The sequence below is a fragment of the Thermobia domestica genome, chromosome 5, assembly GCF_964235325.1.
Source record: "Thermobia domestica chromosome 5, izTheDome1.hap1.1, whole genome shotgun sequence".
In the NCBI taxonomy this organism is placed as follows: domain Eukaryota; kingdom Metazoa; phylum Arthropoda; class Insecta; order Zygentoma; family Lepismatidae; genus Thermobia; species Thermobia domestica.
In genome coordinates, this window is record NC_137458.1 from 69,750,882 (window position 1) to 69,770,121 (window position 19,240).

The window sequence follows — 19,240 nt, forward strand, 5'->3', positions numbered from 1 at the left end:
TAATTGCTTTATAATTAGCTCTATTTTTACATATTGTTCAATATTTAACACAGAGCGAAATACGGTAGTATTAATATTCTTTTCATATTTATTTTATTCTTTAATATGTGCATTTATCGTAGGTTTATTAAGGTGATTAGGTATATCACATGCATCTCATTACCGGGAAATAGTATGTAAATAGCTATATGTATCATCGTATTTGAATATTCTGCATACAAGATATAGGAAGAAAATATATAATATCAGTTACTTCGTAAAACGCAGACTTGGATTTCTTGACACAGAGAGAGCTAGTACAGCGAATTTTTTATTTTTTTTAAATTTTTTTTTCTGGCGACAGCGTTCTGTTTTGAAAATCTGCATACAAATGTTTGCTACTATGAGTAAGAAGAAATGTCTAGGGTAACAATGAACAGGAAAAGAATAGGGTATAGGAAGCATGCAGGAAACTTCCTCTGTAAAGAAACCCTAGCTGGAAACATTGAGCGCACAACGCACTGTACTCTTTGTTTCAAAAATCATAATTTTAGCATCAATATGCTGGATTTTGAATTTCTATACGTGTGCTTTTCACACCTTTCGAAAGAATGTCTCACCTCTCTGGAGCTGAGCGTCAGTAGCACACGACGGTTAGTCGTCAGCTAGCGAATCTTTTTCTACTTTTCCCGAGATGCATTGCTTGTTTGAAATTGTGTATTTTATTTTGACTATTTTCATATATATTTTACTAATACTATCGTATTACGCTCACAAGTTTTTGGAAAGTACGTTATAATTCTTATTTTGATTTTTAAACATGATTCCAGTCGTCAAAGACATTTAGATCTTTGGTTTGTTTCAAAATTTGTTAGCAACAACATATTTTCCTTCTCTCTCCTTCTTGGAGAAAAAGCAGACGGAAATAGCAGAAAAGTATGTGTATGCCATGGAAAAATGAATCCCTATTCAATAATTATTGAGTGTCATCAGTATATGTATGTGTAATTATATTCTGTTTTACCTTTCATATATTTATGTATGTTTGATGATGTTTTTCTATGTTGTAAATAATGTGTATTAACCAAAATATGTATTTGTTTACTTGTTTGGCTGCCATGGACACCGGTTTTGTCCAAAAACTTTCAGAGCTGCCGCTAGTCGCAGTGAGGGCAGCACCTATCAAGTGTGTGTTTTGAATATCTGTGCAGTTTTGCCGGTCCTGGCCCTTGTGTCTGCACAGACCACCCAGGATTTAGCCCCCGGCTACTAAAAATTCCAACAACACTTCCGAGAAGAGCGAGTCTCTTTCTTGTCAGCGAGAAACAGAACTATGCAGGGAAAAGGAGACAAACAGAGGGTTGGTTGTGATTGAAACCCGGAAGCGTTAGCACGCCGAGCTACGGGGACTTCCGTTGACCTTGTATAGAACAGAAGTTCTATACCGTGATTCGGGTGTATGTTCATTTATAGTACTCAAGTATTTATTATTCTACAACATTATCATCATGAGTGTTTATATAAAACTCTAAAGCTGTGATACACATTATCTGTGCTTACACACACCATATATTGAAGTGAAAGTTTCATTGTTGGCTTTCTTTAGATACTGTAGGCTATAATGGCCACCTATAACTTAGATATCTCAGTGCAACGCTTTTAAGTGACATTATACATAGTGCATCGCACTTACATTTTAATCTTCATAAGCGAAGATTTTTAATTTGTACAAACATGTCTCGAAAGAGCTAGTTACCTGTCCGAGCCTATGGGCAGAGCTCTCCTGAACTTTCTTAAGGAGACAGATTAAGATAATATTTATTTTGTGCTGTCTAGCACTCCAGTGCCTAATTGTAGCACTAATGTCGTCAACCTGTGGAGTACCACCAGGATCTGTTCAGATTTCCATGGACAAAACGTCAGCATAACTTGTTAGGATCCAGTGTGTTTAATTGTCATATAAACTGTCCATCATCCCTTTCGAGTGCAGAGACTCTCAGCGGAAGTGGAACCTTCTCCATGTATAAAAATGAAGCTATGCATCGCAATATAATTCGGTGTAATTTGTTTATTTTACTTGTCCTCATATCGAAAGACTGTAAGAGGCACAAAACTATCAGCAAATGAGGAAATAGAGTTCATTTTCTAAATGTTGTAATCAGTGAAGTGTTTCTTTTATCTATTCACACACACACACACACACACATATATATATATATATATATATATATATATATATATATTTCATATATCTTATTTTATCCGTTCACTAAGTTTTAAATATTGCTTATACTTCCTTGTAACCTTTTCTACTGATTTCCTTTCTGGAATTACTTACTTCGAAACAACATTAAGTAATATACATGTATTTAGAGGATTTTGTTTATCCTCACATTCTGTAAGTATGGAAAATGTTTTCATTTCTCATATATAATTTCTTTTAACATTACGTTAATAATATGTTTTAAAACACTTTTCTTCCGCATTCCATTTCATCTCCTACCGTATGCAATATATACTTATACATTGTATCAACATTTATAAAGATATGGAATCAGTTTTGGAACTACTTCTTTGAAGCTTTCTTCGTTGATTCATTACTTGGGTATGATGCTATCAGCTCTTCAAAAATATCATTGTCATATATAATTTTGCAGTGGTTTTCTGGTTCGTTACCTTGTACTTTCTGGAACAGTGATGGTATCACCGGCAGCAATTGCAAAAAGTTGTCACTCCGCACAGTATGCAAATTGCTCTTGCTACAGTTGGAGAAGAAACCAAAAAGATAATATATCAGATATCCTGTGACATCTGAGACGCCAACAACGTACAGAATTGTTTATAGTAGTTTTATTTTACGTTATTTTGGACATTATTTTTTTATTTTAATGAAATGAGCTCATTGGAACAATTTTCTTTGTGTTAGAATAATTTTGTTGCAGTGAAACACTTTTTCTCGTTTTTCTTTGCTCGTATGGACAATAGTGTGTGTATTGTTCTCAGTTATATCTATAACCGTGAGAAATCCACGTCCAAGATGTCCCATTCCTTTGCTGCAAGGTGGCTGGACAGTAATAGCCATAGTAATGCGCCTGCAGACGACGCGTGAATAAATCTGTAATAATTGAGGTATTTGAGAGTATAGTTTTTAGGGAAAAAGTTTCGGGTTTGAGGCTTAAACTCCATGCTGGGAAGCGTCAGCCGATCTGCAAAATCATCGTGTAGCTCTACATTAACAAGGAACAACATGCATTAACTTCGCTCGTCGATTATGCACAGAACTCATGTTTGTATATAATATTTTTGTAAAGTTTATTTTTAGATAGGGGTATCATATTTTATATGCCCATCATAGGGGACACCTAATCTAGTGGTTAGAGCGTTAGACTCACGTCCGCATGGTCCCGGGTTCGATTTCCGGTCGGTGCTTCCTAATTTTTGGTGTCCACCCAGCGTTGTGAGGCAAACTGGGGAGTCAGGTGAATAAAAGACGTGAGGGCCACTAGGTCTAGTAAGCTCTTGATACATCTGTTAGAGACAGGGCGACGCAGAGCGCTGACCATGTGTTAGTCTCTGGGCTAGACAATTCTGCCGGTCGCTAACAGATGGCGAGAGCGGCGCTGGCCCACAAAGGGCTATCATACCAAGTGGCTTGGTTCTATCATTCATTGTAAGTGTGCATAGTACCTAAAACAGTTATGCATTAAATAGTTTATGTTAATGTTATTCTTGCCCGAATTTGATTCTTAGGTACGATTTTCCCATGTTAACTATGTTGCCCTTTTATCATGTTTAATGTGGGACATGTTTATGTACCTTTACTTCTATAAATGGTACCTTTTACCAGGAAATTCTCCTTTATTCTTCATACTCACATTTTTCATTTGTGTTGCCGCGGTGGCTCAGTGGTAGAGCGTTCACTTCTGGTGCTTGGGGTCCCGGGGTCGATCCCAGCCCCCGCCAAGTAAACTTCGTGGTGGACAAACACCATGCGCGTGAATTTCCTCGGGGTTCTCCAGTTTCCTCCCACTTTGTTCATTCCACCATTTCGTTCATTTCTCATCATCACCTTCCCTTTTAGCCTAGCCGGCATAATCGTGGGACGTGACACTCAAAAATTTAATTTCATTTTTTTACATTTTTCATTTGTGTCAGTTCATGGGGAAAACCCTGTCATCCGTAAAATACCGTTATGTATTATTTTCTGTTACAATTTCTTTTTCGAATAATAAGCGCTGCTTCTGGGAAAGTTTTAAAGCTGCTTCACAAATTCAAGGAAATTCAAAAGATAAATAACGGTTATAAACTGTTTTGTAATTATTCGTTTTCTTCAGTTTGTTGCAACTAAAGAAATCACACTCTCGTTCACCTTGAACACAACTTCTTGCAAGATATTCACGAAAAGAATTTTCACAAGATATATGCTGGTATCGCCGAATAGTATCAGGAGCGAAAGAGCAAGTGAAAAGTAACAGAAGGTGATATAAAAGGTTCGAGTAAAATAGTACTCTACAGTTCTCGTTGTAGTCACCCGTTATCAATAACTTGGTAGCATATTGTCTACCCAGTGGCGGCTCATGAGAGAAGTCACATTAGTATAAATTACAATTTTAGTGCTACAAATTAAGGAAAGAAAACTGCCAAAACTGTATACAGGTAGGATGTTAGGTAAGTTTTCTTCCTTTTGCTTGTAGAGATAAAATTGTATTTTTTTTTTTATTATTGATGTGACTTTTCTCAAGAGCCGCCACTGAGGCTACATACCTGTATATAACAAGTATTAATAATGATAGTTTTCTTCCTTTTGCAGTTTCGACAGTGAAGTTACGAATGATGGAATACGATTATGTGTATTTCATTCATTCCACGTTTAGTTTAGTTTCACTTTATCTAATAAAAGTATGATTTTCGAAGCGAGACTTTCAATCCTGGACGTTCTTATGTACTAATTATTAGTGCTTGCATATATATTCCGACAATTTTTAAGTGTTTGTTTTCCTGGCAATGGAAGTTTGATGTCATTTTCTCTCGTTATTTCGAATTACTTTAATAGAGTTTACGAAGTTTTTGTACCCATTTCCGTATTTGTTTTTTTTATTTTTCTTCCGCGATAATAGTGTGCGCTTTCCAACAAAAATTCTGATTTTTAAATATGGGATATCCTTAAGAAAGATAGAAGGTAAGCAAGAGTTAATGATTGATTAACTGGTCTATTGCACGATTTTTTTAAAAAAAGAAATGTTAAAATTAGTTACAGTGTTTATTTAAAGTCACATTTTGGTTGTTGTCTCTATTTCCTAAGTTATTTTTTATTTTTTTACTCAGATGCACTGGAGTGCAAACGTGCTGTTAAGTGGTTATGCGATTACATAGTATATCAGTGTTCAAGACCTCCTCCAGCTCATTCGAAGGATTTACATTCTACCATCGTGGCTGCATTCCAGTGCGCTGCAACGTGGCTTGTGGCGCATCCGTATCTTCTGCAGGATAAAGATTGCCTTACTACAGTATTAGAAGTTGTTGAATTGGGAATTTCCGGAACGAAATCGCAGGTATTTCTTCCCATTTTCTTTAAAATTTTTTTCATTACAGAGTTTCTTGTTAGCATGTAAAAGTTCACAGATTTTAAATTTGTTTGGTCGTGTTGAGGGTTAAGAGACAGAAAAAGTGATTCAGAAATAGAGACAGAAAAGAGAAACTTACCGTCTTACCACGCTACTACACGTTGTGATTTGTGTGGCATCAGTATTCGTCTCTCGTCTCCCAAGAACATTTCTTGTGGATATATTATGATAGTGAAAATCATATTGTCTGTGTGAATGAGATCTTTTAACTTTCCATTTCTCCATCCTCATCAGGAGAGACAGGCTCTGGTGCATTGGATCCCTGGTTCGGACCCAAATAAGTCCAAGTAAGTTTGTGGTGGACAAAATCGTGTCCGTGGTTTTTCTCAGGGTACTCCCGTTTCCTCCCACATATCCCACCAATTCTTCTAACGTCTTCCACTTGCCTTAACGTCTTCAACTGTCTCTTTTAGCTTAAAGGGCGTCATTGTGGGACATTAAACTAAAAGATTTCATTTCATTTCATTTCTCATCAGAAGGGAGATGTCTACTTTTTCTCTCAACTATTCCTTTTTATATAATTTAATATATTAGGCGATTGAGTCAGTATGTATTAAAAATTTCCTTTCTTGAAATCAGATAAACCGTATATGAATAAAGAAGGTTAATAGATAACGTACAAATGTGATAAGAGATAACACAAAGGGTGAAAAAGTAATTGACTGGAACCTGCACTCGAACTCGGTATCTCCGGCATACCGTGTCGATGCGTTAACCACTATAGGAGTGAGAGAGTGTTTGGCTGTTTTAGAAAGCGGACTGGGTAGCGTAGTGATTAACGCATCGGCACGGTATGCCAGAAATTTCGGGTTCAAGTCCCGGTCCAGACACTCACTGTTTCACTTTGTGTATGTTATTGAATTCGCACTTTCAGAAGATTTGGTGTGTAAAATAAATAAATTGGTTGATTCCTCCTTTCCTTAATATAAAGCTAATAAATATTAATATCGTTGCAGGGAAAACCAGGAGAGGTAATTAAGATGAAAGAAGAGAAAGAACTGAAACCAGCGTCGATGAGAGTACGAGATGCAGCAGAGGCTCTTCTTACCGTTATTCTGGAACAGGTAAACTTCATTAAGTAATTAATAGACTTTCACGATGATTTAAAAATATAGCTGTTCTGCTAGGATTATACGCATGTATCTTTTGAGGATTCCCATTCATATTTTCAATATCTTTTCTTGTGTCTTTTCCGTGTGTTGAGCCATTATGTAAAAATACTTTATAAGAAAATAAGACAAAAGAAATAAAAATACAGATACAAGAAAGAGACGCAACGAAATTTGAGAAAGTGCGTTTCAGTATTCATTTGTTCTGAAATAGTACTACGTGAAATTAATTCTCATTGTTTGACATTGGAAATAGCGGAAAATAATTCTGTGATTGGTAAATTAGATACCGAGTGGTGATCACATTCTGAGTAGTTACAATGTGTCAAAGTTACAGAGGAAGAGAGCAGGAAAGCTGTTGAAATATGCAATCTCTATAAAATATTAATTTGAATCATCTCAAGAAGTAAGTCCAGTTTTCATTGATTCTTTGCGTTTCATTAAGGTTACCAATACTCCTTTGAGAATGTGCGTCCCATATATTTGATTAATTATATGTTTGTGAGAAACATTGTAGTGCATTTCTACTAGCATGCATGTTACTACTTGTTGGGAAGATTAGAAATGAGGTAAATTATCGGACAAGTTGTTGTTTGAGTTTTGGTGGATATTCTGTTGTTATGTTGAGGGGCCGCGATGGCTCAGTGGTAGAGCGTTCACCTCTAGTGCTTGGGTCCCGGCTTCAAACCCTGCTCCCGCCAAGTGAACTTTGTGGTGGACAAACACCGTGTGCGTGGATTTTCTCGGGGTTCTCCCGTTTCCTCCCACTTTCTTCATTCCAATATTTCATTCATCTCTCATCATCACCGTCTCTTTTAGCCTAACCGGCATAACTCTGGGACGTAAAACTCAAATATTTCATTTCATTTTTCTGTTGTTATGTTTGAAACAAACTAAGTTTAATAATGTGATACATTTTTATGTTTCATATAGTTTGACTTGTATTAGTTTTTGGTGATTATTTTATATTTATATTGTTGATACTTGAGGAGCTACAAATTTGATGTATGTTTTGCTGAGACATATTTCATATTCGTATATTGAAAAGAGGCGTTAGGAGAATTTTTGAAGAAATGTAATAAAATAGTTTATATATAGATTGGGTCAGGACTTTGTTTTTTATAATTTCCATCATTACTGGTAGTTAACATTAACATTACAATATGAATGGTTATCATTGTGATCTAAGAATGTCCTCTTGTACTCATTACTACATGGAAAGAAGCTAAATCTCTTCTCATGTCCCTACCTGCCCGAAGAGTACCGGATAATCTAAATATAATAAAATTGCATTTCCCACATCTGGATAATAAAATATGCAATAATTTGGCTCTTAAGGAAAAAAGTGGAATATGAAAATATCAAGAATAATATTTCTTCCTTCAAGCTAATATATATATTACCATCTTTATGGTAATCTGCGGAAATCTTAACCAGTAACAGAGTTTCTGGATTCACCTCAAACCAAATATTAATTTAGCGTGTCTTCGTCCTAGTAGCTCTCACTGGTAAACGTACCAGTTTCACTTTCTCATGCGTCAGTGAAATGCGTGTAAAATTATATACCGAGATGTAATATATGTATATGTAAGCAAAGCGTCTAATTTCTCAAATTACTCACCTTTTTTGCAAAGCAACAGATTTAATATACACGACAAATTACTCAAGCTCATTACAAGCTTGCAGACAGACAAGTTGTTTCTGGGGATAAATCTATTGTTTCTCAGGGAAGTGTTCCTAATCTCTTACTTTTCTGCTTATTCACGGATTATCTTCCTAGTTACCTTCAGTCTATCTCTAGTAACAGTCTCTTATTTGGTAATCATATTAACTTTTCAAAGAAATCTCTACGCAACAAGATTACTTTAGACTTTAAAATGATTTTTGTAACTTAACTTTGTGGTGTGAAGCTTATCAGTTGAAGTTAATTCCTTAGAAATGTATTCTTGTACAATTTCTTTCAAGAAAAAACGTTTTGAGTAAATGTGTGTAGTCTCGGCATTATAAGTATTTAAAATGTATAAGTGCACCTTGTTGTTACTGATGAAAAACTTACTTCAACGAGCGTATTACTACTGTTACTCGTTGAATCACTAATGATGATACGTGGTGCCTCTAAGTTTGTTCCTCGCGTGCTCACACAGGATTTATATTTTAAAAAAAAATCCAGAATTTGAAACATCAAATTGAAAGTGATCCAAACTTTTTGGCCAAGGTCATTATAGGTGATGAGAGTTGGTGTTACGGATATGACCCCGAAACCAAGCAAAGGTCTAGCCAGTGGAAAATCCCCAACACACCTTGACCAGAAACAAACAAGACAAGTGAGGTCAAATGTTAGAGGATGATCATTGACTTTTTTTTTTTTTTTTTTTTTTTTTAATGTTCGTTGGATTATGCGCCGGAAATTTGCTCCCCCTCTCCTGGTCAGACTGTTGTTAACCAATATTTGTTTGAAAGTTTTAAGATGTTTCTGGGAAGATGTGCGGAGGAAACTCCTGGAACTCTGTTGATCAAGCGACTGGTTCGTTCACCATACAACGTCCCCGCACACACGGCTTTGTCTGTGAACTGCTATATGGGCTTTCATAGGTGCGATATCCTTCCCTACCTTCCATATTCGTCAAACCTAGCCCCATGAGACTTTTTGTGTTCCCGAGAATGAGAAAAAAGAAACATCTAAAAGAAAAGCGTTTAGATGATGTGGAGGCTGTACAGAGAGCTTCGCGGAGAGCATTGAACGATATCAAAGTTGAAGAGTTCCAGAGGGGCTTCAAACAGTGGGACAGAAAACAACTGGATAAGTGCTTCTAATCTTATGGAGAGACTTTAAGGAGACTAAAGGAATTTTGTAAAAAAAAAATAATAATAATAATAAATAAATAAAATAAATAAATAAAAAATAAAAATAAAAAAAAAGTCCGGTTGCTTTTGGGTCATAAGTATAAGAGCTGAGCTTGAGACATGAGACAACGAATCTAAAGCAGCCAGAAAAAGTAATATGGAAAGGGACTTACATTGTGTTTCTCTGGCAACTTAGACTTAGCGTCGAAGGCGAAGTTTCACTATGACTTGCATAAGCACTATAGACTAACTGCAAGTCTCCTGAACTGTAGTGGTAAAGTGAATGCATGACTGAATATAAGATACTTTTAGTATGATACATCAGAATACGATCCGCATGCCTTTCATATTTTGTGAATGCTTCTGTCAACATCCTATAAAATCCTTTCAAATATTCTGTTAGCAAGATTGACCCCATACGCAGATGAAATTATTGGAGATTATCAGTGCGGATTTAGACGAAATCGATCAACTATCGACCAAATATTTACCATTCGCCAAATACTCGAAAAGAAGTGGGAATACAATACCCCGGTACATCAACTATTTATTGATTTTAGAAAGGCTTACGACTCGGTTAGGAGAGAAACATTATACAACGTTCTTACAGAACTTGGAATACCGAGAAAGCTAATTAGATTAATTAAGATATGTTTAAGTGAATCCCAAAGTAAAGTCCGGGTAGGAAAATTTTTGTCCACGAGCTTCCACGTCGAAAATGGCCTGAAACAAGGAGATGCGTTGTCGCCATTATTATTTAACTTTGTGCTGGAATACGCCATAAGGAAAATCAAAGATAGCAACCAGGGCCTAGAGTTGAACGGCATTCACCAGGTTATGGCATATGCTGATGATGTAAATTTAATAGGGGATGATAGGAGAACAGTAGAAATAAATGCAGAGATCTTATTAAATGCTTGCAGGGACATGGGTTTAGAAGTAAATGCAGAGAAAACTAAATACATGGAAGTGCGTCGGGACCGTAATACGGCAAATTGTGGAGGCGTTAAGATATTAAATAATTCTTTTGATAAAGTGGATACTTCCAAATATTTAGGATCAATATTAACAGACGAAAATCATATTCACGAAGAAATTAAATGTCGACTAAAAGCAGGGAATTCGTGTTACTATTCGGTTCAAAATCTCTTGTCGTCGCGAATTCTGTCGAGGAATTTGAAGCTTAAAATATATAAAACGATAATCATGCCTGTTGTTCTGTATGGTTGTGAAACATGGTCGCTTACTCTGAGGGAAGAACATAGACTGAAAGTATTTGAGAACAGGATCCTGAGAAGAATATTCGGACCCAAGAGGAACGAGAATGGGGAATGGCGGAAGCTTCATAACGAGGAACTACATAGTTTATACGGTTTACCCAACATTGTTAGGGTCGTCAAGTCTGGGAGGCTTAGGTGGGCAGGTCATGTAGCTAGAATGGAAGAAAGTAGAAACGCTTTCAAAGTCTTGACTGGTAGACCCATAGGAAAACGACCATCAGGAAGACCTAGGCGCAGATGGGAGGACAATATTAAGATGGATCTCGCAGAGATAGGAATACAAAGTAGAAACTGGATGCAATTAGCTAAGGATAGAAGTCAGTGGAGAGCTTTTGTGAACGCGGCACTGAACCTCCGGGTTCCATAGGCCATAGAGTTAGTTTAGTTAGTTAGTTAGTTATGCCTTTCATATTTCCTTGTCGGGTAGTTTCACGTGTCTGTCTGGCAAAATGAAATAAAGTTCGAGCTTGTCTCTATAATCAGAATTAGATTTTTGGAAACAATCGTGACTTAATCCATTCAGTTCAGACAGTTGGTGTTTAAGCAAGCCTTAAATCATTTACATGAATTTACAAAATATACAATTTAAATATTCAGAAATTACAATAATTTCTGGGTTTTAATTTTGGTATACTTCAGTACAATATTGTTTTTGTAGGTTGGTTATTTTCCGTCGCCTTGTGGAGCAGAATCGCTATCTTCTCTGTTGGATGAAGTTACTTTGTTAAGGCATTGTAATTCGTGGCCAGGAGGAGAAATTACGAGGGAATCAGCCGTAGATCACTTCCGTTATTTTGTCGTTGAGAATTCAACTATGTTAGCATTACTGGAAGAACCACTAGGGAATGATCAAGGTAAGATTTTCTCTTTATAATGTGTTTTCTGTTCGTAAATAACATTAATGAACTTACTTCTAGAAATACTTTGTAAATGTATGTACACAGATTTTTTATTCCTTTTTTTTATTTAGTTACTTATATTCAGTAATACATTTAAGAATACTGTAATCTATTACAGATCCACAACCTACAGTAACTCTGTTGATTCGAGGACCATTTGGAAGACATGCTTGGACAATGCAACTACGCCACTTACCTCGACACAAATCGTGTACTAAGTACCATGCACCAAATCCTGGTCGACCAATTCCTATGGGTGAAGTTGGGATGAAACACGAAGTAAAGCCTCGCTATTTTCCTGAAAGCGTGGACAGAATTCCAACATGTAAAGCGTAAGTGTTTTAATACTTAAATTTCTGAACAGTTGTCCTTTACAGTCATTTCTACATTCATTTGTTCTCACTTTATTGAAGTAGTGCTGTAACGTCAGTAATGATGAGAGTCCGAGGATATTTGCAAAACTTTGCGGCCTAATATCGAAATATTGTGCCAGTGGTAGCAAACTGTTCATGATATATAGCGCCATCTATGGAAGAAATAATGTATCAGTTTCAACTGTCTAGCTGTCAAAGTGTAATTTTGATAACTTTCTCTTTATTACAAAATAAATACAAATATTATTTAAAAAGTAGTTAACAAGAAGTCAAGACAGCATGATAAGTTATCAATTACCGAGGTTCATTTTTCTAGTCGCTGCCTTAACCTAGATTTTTGGGTAATTCCTAATCTGACCACACTGTAATTTCTATGGATGACAACACTGAAAATTCTTCGAATTCGTATTTTTTGTTGTAGAATAACATCATCTATTATTGTGGTAAGTTACATTTCATTATCTCTTTTCACTTACGAAAAACGGGCAAAAGAAAAATGATTAGCTTTTATATTACTTTTAGAAGTGTGCCTCTTAAGACTTGATGCGTGTTGATGACTGTTTCAAATGAACAATTGGTTATATTTTTGATTAATATTGTATTTCAATTTACAGGGACAGGTCTATTCCTTCTCTCGAATCAACTTTTGATGATGAGAAATCTCTGTCTGAACATAATAAGCTATCGGTATTAATTGAACAGCAAATGACGATGGAAGAAACTGTGATAAAACAGTCAGAGAATGAAGCCAATCCATTCCCAGATCCGGATTCTGAATGTATGCCACCTCAAATCTGCCAAGAATTCCAGACGGCGAGACTGTTTCTTTCTCATTTTGGATTCTTGTCCTTTGAATCACTGAAGGTACAAATCTAGTTTTTAAAATATTTATATTAGAGGGTTCTATGTTCTTTCACTAGATATTTGAGTGAGTATTCAATATTGGACTACTTCCGTGATACATGGACGCATCTAAAATCAACCAGCGTAACAGTAACTGATAAATAGGAAAATTTACTCATCGATTTATTTCTTGACAATGTATCCAGATTTTACTGCTTTGTAATTTAACTAATTCTTAATGTCGGAATATAAGGTGAAATTTAGTACTCAAGAGAAAACTACGAAATTCAAACTAGAGGATAGGACGTTATTCGTATACTGTGAACGAATGTGTTGAACAATATACGGTTCACGGATTGCCATGCTATTGCTGCATTGAGAGTTAGTGTTATCGTACCACACGCACACACTTGGTAGTTACTTAATTTGATCGTGTTAGTATCATCATGAACCAAACCACATGGCGTGTGGGCCTGAGCCGCTCCAACGCCATCTGTTAGCGACTGGCTGGTACAGCCTACCGATGAACACGTGGTCAGCTAACACGTGACATAATATCAGGAGCTTTCTATACCTAGTGGTCGTCAGGTCTTTTATTCACGTGACTGCCCAGTTTGCCTCACGACGCTGGGTAGATGCCGAAAGTTGGAAAGCACTGGCCGGGAATCAAATCCAGGATAACGTGAACGTGAGTCCAACGCTTTGACCCCAGAATCATCACGAACACGATGTTGAATTGTAAATCAAAATAAACGAATACCGGATTCAGAAAGCTCTGAGGCATTCTTTGTCTGTAAAATATGATATACAATTTCAATATAATAAAAAATACAATGTAAAATTGTTCACATGTTGTATGAACGAAAACAATATACATTCACTGCGTAATGCTTGACGTATGATGAGTTTTGTGTATAAAATTAATTAATTAATTAATGCATCATTCTTATTATTATATAGAACAAGCGCTTGAGTATTGGTGAGTATGAAATATGTCTGAAGTTTATTTCTTTGTAGAACATGTATAGTAACATAACGTATCTTGCAATATGCTTCTGTTGCAGCCATATTCTAGGCTCATAAATTAACATTAACATAGTATATTTTCATTAATTGAAATATAAAATGGATATTATATAATCTGCTTTCAGTGTTCTCTGATTTTGATCTTGTTTTCTAGGAATCTTTAAATTCTCCAGTTCCACCACTGACTGCTTTAGACATCAACCATCCAGGATTTTGCCAAGAATTAGAGAATCTAGACAATATAAGTTCAAGAACATGCGATACTGTTCATATATTTTATGTAAGGTCTGGACAAAAAACAGTTGAAGAGATATTATGTAATGTGGTAAGTATGATTAGTTCAAAAAGGCTTATAAAAATCTTGTTATGGATTAATAGCAAATAAAAAATCTACTTAATACAGAGAGAATTCTAAAATAATTTGTTTTGCTCGTAGATTATCTTTGAAATCTATTAAATTTAACAGTGATTTTGTTTTGCTTAAGAAATTAAAGGTTAGGGTTTACAAAATTTATCATCATGCAATTTCAAATAACATTTCAACATAGTTTTCGTGTAAGATGCGCATAAATTCTCAAAAAATTTGAATGCTTGTTATTTTTAGTTTGATAGCCTTGGAGACTAATGCGAACCGGATTTCAACATGGAATCGATTATAGGATCGTGAACACTAAAGGCGCCATTATCTTCTTCCAGAATCTCAATATTTTGAAATTTATTGAGGTCATGTTCTATTGCTGAAACAAAGTGAAACTGGTTAGTAAATTACAACGGTCAATGGAACCAAGGTCTTACACTGCATATAAATTAACATTTATTGACCGCGGTGGCGCAGTGGTAGTGTGTTCACCTCTGGTGCATGGGGTCCTTGGTTCGATCCCAGCTCGCGCCAAGTGAGCTTTGTAGTGGATAAACAATCGTGTGCATGAGTTTTCTGGAAATTCTTCCGTTTTCTCCCACTTTCTTTATTACACTATTTCATTTATTTCTCATCATCGTCTCTTATAGCCTTTCCGGGATAACCATGGGACTAAAACATTTCATTTCGTTTTCAATTAACATTTATTTAGACAAACATGTAATTAATGTAAAAGTAAGCGTATTTGTATGAGAACTTTTGGATACAGATATTTATGCTCGTTAATTTATATTTAATGTAGTTGCAAAAGATTTTTTTTTTTTTTTTTTTTATATAATCTGGAAAAATTTCTCTAATTTAGTTTAATGGTTTAGTCGAGTGGAGAAAGCGATCCAAGACGTATCGTTCAGAGGTTCAATTTTACTTCAGACACAAGTGTTATGTTTATTATCATTTTACTCTTTACATTTCATAATCGAAATTCACTTTTCATCGTTTAGTGGACGTTCACCTCTGGTGCTTGGGGTCCCGGGTTCGATCCCAGCCCCCGACAAGTGAACTTTGTAGTGGACAAACACCGTGCTCGTGGGTTTTCTCGGGGTTCTCCCGTTTCCTCCCACTTTCTTCATTCCACCATTTCATTTATCTCTCATCATCACCGTCTCCTTTAGCCTAACCGGCATAACCGTGGGACGTAAAACTCAAAGATTTCATTTTATTTTTCGTTTAGTGGACGTAAAATACAGAACAGTAACTGTTTTGTAAGACATTAAAATTTTATCGCGAATTGTAACCAAATAGCAAAGGGGTAAGGAAAAATATTAAGGAAACAATTATCTATTTACTTGCATACCAATTATAATTATCAATATTTCCCTAATTATGTTCCGTAATGAAATAATCATGTTTGATTTGCAACCATAATAATTTATTTTAATTTATAATTTAAAATATATATAACACGATTCAGAATTTCTTTTCATTAATATAATTACATTTTATTTTAATAGTTGTCGGATTCCACAGTACATCCCCATTTCTTGGAGTTCTTACTCTCTCTGGGTTGGCCTGTGAATGTACATGAACATCCAGGGTGGACAGGTCACGTGGCAACCAGCTGGAGAATAACAGAACCTCCATCAGGATGTAAGTTTTTTCGAAGTTTATTAATATTCATTTGTGTAATAATGAAGAGTTTCTCCTTCATACATAAAGAATTTTTAAAGTGGGACTTACTTTAGAGACAACCATTAGGAGGGAAGGCGAGATAAAGAATTTTTTTAAGGGGAAGGGAAGGATAACGATAATAACGATAACATTAACGTACTATTAACAAGATGCATAAATACGATACTAATGTCATAGGAGGAATATACTTAAACGTGACTTCGACAATACACAGAAAAGTTATTATCTCTTAGTAGAAGAGGAGATAGTGCAGATTTTTATTTATTTATTTATTTTAAGATCGTTGCCAAATGCATTCTAATTGTATTGGTTGGTAAAAACAGACACTGCTGTGAAGCATTGAAGCTGAGTCGTACTTTCTTGCTCCACATCCTTTGAACAGGTATAAATATTCTAAACTCTTGAACAGCAACTCAGCGAAACTTGATTTTTAAATTTAATTTAATTTATGTTTATTTGTTTATGTTTGAAAATATATTGTTCCTCGTTTTCGCTATTATTGTAGTGGAATCAACACCTCCAGAACATGGTGGTTCGCTGTACAGTGGAGACAACCAAGTATTGTATTGGGCAGATGTGAGCTCGGAGATGGCATTTGTTGTGCCCACACTAAAGTCGCGTCGCTTAATGGATAGCCCACTCGTGTATGATGGAACAGGAAGTTCTAGTAGTGGAGACCTAACATCTGGACCAAGTAAGTTCTTCTTTTACTCTGATACTTGTAAGTGTATCTTCAAAAATAGCCATGATTCTTATTAACAGTCTTTATTGTGAAATAGTCAATAAATAATAAAAATAGAAAGAACTTTTTTTTTTTGCATTAGTTTATGACGGTGCTACCACGATTATTTGACATCTTGACCGACCTCGGTCTCGTGAATTTTTCGTAGACATAAAGTTTAATGTAAAAGGAATAAATCTTGTCTTTAAATATTTGAGTGTGTAAATGTCGTTATTACACTTTGATACATTTAATTTCTCTTGGATTATTGAGAAATATGTACTGTGCACTAGAAGCTCAGTGTGCAAGACATTTTAAAGGCGGAGATTAAACTGGTATTTAATGTAGTACATGTAGCATATACCATCTAAGGTGTTTTTTAAGTTTAGGCCTATGAACATATGAATTACATACGTAGTTCATAAGTTAGGCAGTTCAGAATAAATATAACATGTTGCAAACAACAAAGAAGGACATGATGTAGGTGTAGCTGAAGAAAGAAAGAAAAAATGGAAGGGAAGAGATATTTTGCAGTAACCTTATTAAAATAACAAGACCGTGTTAGATCTGGATGGTTAGGTACGTTGAGCAGAATTGATTCGGGTTGTAGCTTACAAGAAAGGTTTGAAAAGAGAAAGATAGGTGTTAGAAAGTCAGGAAAATCGAGTAAAATAAAATATAACAAATGTGATGATAATATTAGGCATATTTTAAGTTGTTAATGGTGACGTTAGTTGTTGTAACGCTCTTCAAAGGTTGAGGCTGAATTCTATTACAAAAAGAGGGATAGGTGTTGAGTGGAGGTTTAGAGATATATGACATATGATATTTAAATGATTATTAGTGTGGAGGGGAAATAGCAAAATGCAACTAGACATTCATAATCTCTTAGAAATACGTAGCTACATAATATCATTGAGACAACACATATTATACATTTGAGATTTTAATCTACCATATCGCTATTAGATACAGTTCTCATACTCCTTTGAGCAAATATAAACATCACTCTACTCATTTAATCGTAGGACTCTCATTCACATCGTCCCTTAAAATATACCTAGGTATTTAATCTCGAAGACATCTGACAATCTAGAAAGGGATTGGACCACCCCTACTTCCATCATCAACAATTACAATAAACGCTGATGGCTCGATCACAACCATATCAATCTTTATACCTCACAACAAGAATTGAAGTGGTATAAAATAATTATTTTGACAATATTGAAACAAATCTAGTAGCGAAGACGCTTGACTAATTTTGATAACATTCCTGGCATAACGGTACTTTGTACAGTTAATATTTTAGTCAATGGTGTAGTTTACCTGCAGAAAAACCCAGATCAGAACAAAATATATTTGCAATATAAATGTATTTTGTAGTATAAAACATTTTTTTTAATATCATATAATAAGAATCAAGTTAAAAAAAAATGTAACTTCTGTAACTTGTAGAAAGGTTATTAGACAATAATTAAGCTTAAAATTCTTTCTCTTTGACAGATTCGTTTGAACGAAGTATGCAAGAATACGCCGTGCTATCGGAGAAGGTTCATTCTACTAGTTCCGTCTATCCTCAGGAAAAACCACGAACCTTATCTTTGGATTTAGACAGGCAGGTTCCTACACGAGACTCGCCAACAACGGAAACCTCCCGTCGAAGAATTGGAAAACAGTCGCAATCTTCAATTGGCAACGACACTAAGGTCTTGGTCATTTGGTTGGAAAGCTTTGAGGATCACTTAAACATTCCATTAAGTAATTACCACATTCTAAAATATAGTCTTTCTAAAATATAGTTAATTTTGCTGCCTAATAATGTGCTGATGGGAGTAGCAAATCATACATAGAGTGGTGTAGTAATAGTGGAGTGAAGTTCCTGGTCCCCCAAAATGGCCTCATACACCTTAGCATTCATCATTCCATGCAGGGCTATGATGTAACCTGCGGAAAACCACGATATCACTGCCCATACTGTACCAAAACCACCCCCATGCTTTACAGTTGGGAGCAGACAGTCTGTATCATAGGCTTGCGACGGTGTTCTCCATACGTAAACACGACCGGTTGTTGGAAACAAGGTGAAGGTCGATTCATCGGACCACATTACCTGTTTCCACTGCTCATGAGTCCACGCCTTGTGGTTCTTGCACCACTGGATACGCCTCTTCGCATTTACTGCTGTGACCAGGGTTTGGCGATAGAGGCCCTGCCATGAATTTTCATTTTATGAAGTTCCCGTCGCACTGTTTACGATGAAACCGGGTTTTGTAGGCCGGAATTGAGTTCAGACGTAATTTTCATTGCAGTAGTCTTCTTTTAGCTGCTACAATCAGTTTTAATGCCCTCCGGCCCCTATCTGACAGGATTGCCTTTCGACCACTGTTGTGTTTTGCAGACGTCGTTTGCCCATGAATTGTGTATGCCCTCGTAACATTGGACACAATGCCTTTCGATACCCCCACAAGGTTCGCCACTGTTGCCACTGAAG

The 19,240-nt window shown here is 35.8% G+C and overlaps 1 protein-coding gene across 5 annotated transcripts in view; it reads left to right on the forward strand.

Annotated features, from left to right (window-relative positions):
- LOC145685959 (ral GTPase-activating protein subunit beta) overlaps positions 1–19,240 on the forward strand; it is a 123,340-nt gene that overhangs the window by 85,561 nt on the left and 18,539 nt on the right. For all 5 annotated transcript variants that reach the window (XM_081758747.1, XM_081758748.1, XM_081758745.1 and 2 more), the window contains 9 exons: positions 5,305–5,531; positions 6,560–6,667; positions 11,495–11,690; positions 11,854–12,067; positions 12,724–12,973; positions 14,133–14,303; positions 15,848–15,983; positions 16,531–16,719; positions 18,253–18,507. In XM_081758747.1, the coding sequence (XP_081614873.1) occupies positions 5,305–5,531; positions 6,560–6,667; positions 11,495–11,690; positions 11,854–12,067; positions 12,724–12,973; positions 14,133–14,303; positions 15,848–15,983; positions 16,531–16,719; positions 18,253–18,507 (1,746 nt within the window). The remainder of the gene's footprint in view (positions 1–5,304; positions 5,532–6,559; positions 6,668–11,494; positions 11,691–11,853; positions 12,068–12,723; positions 12,974–14,132; positions 14,304–15,847; positions 15,984–16,530; positions 16,720–18,252; positions 18,508–19,240) is intronic.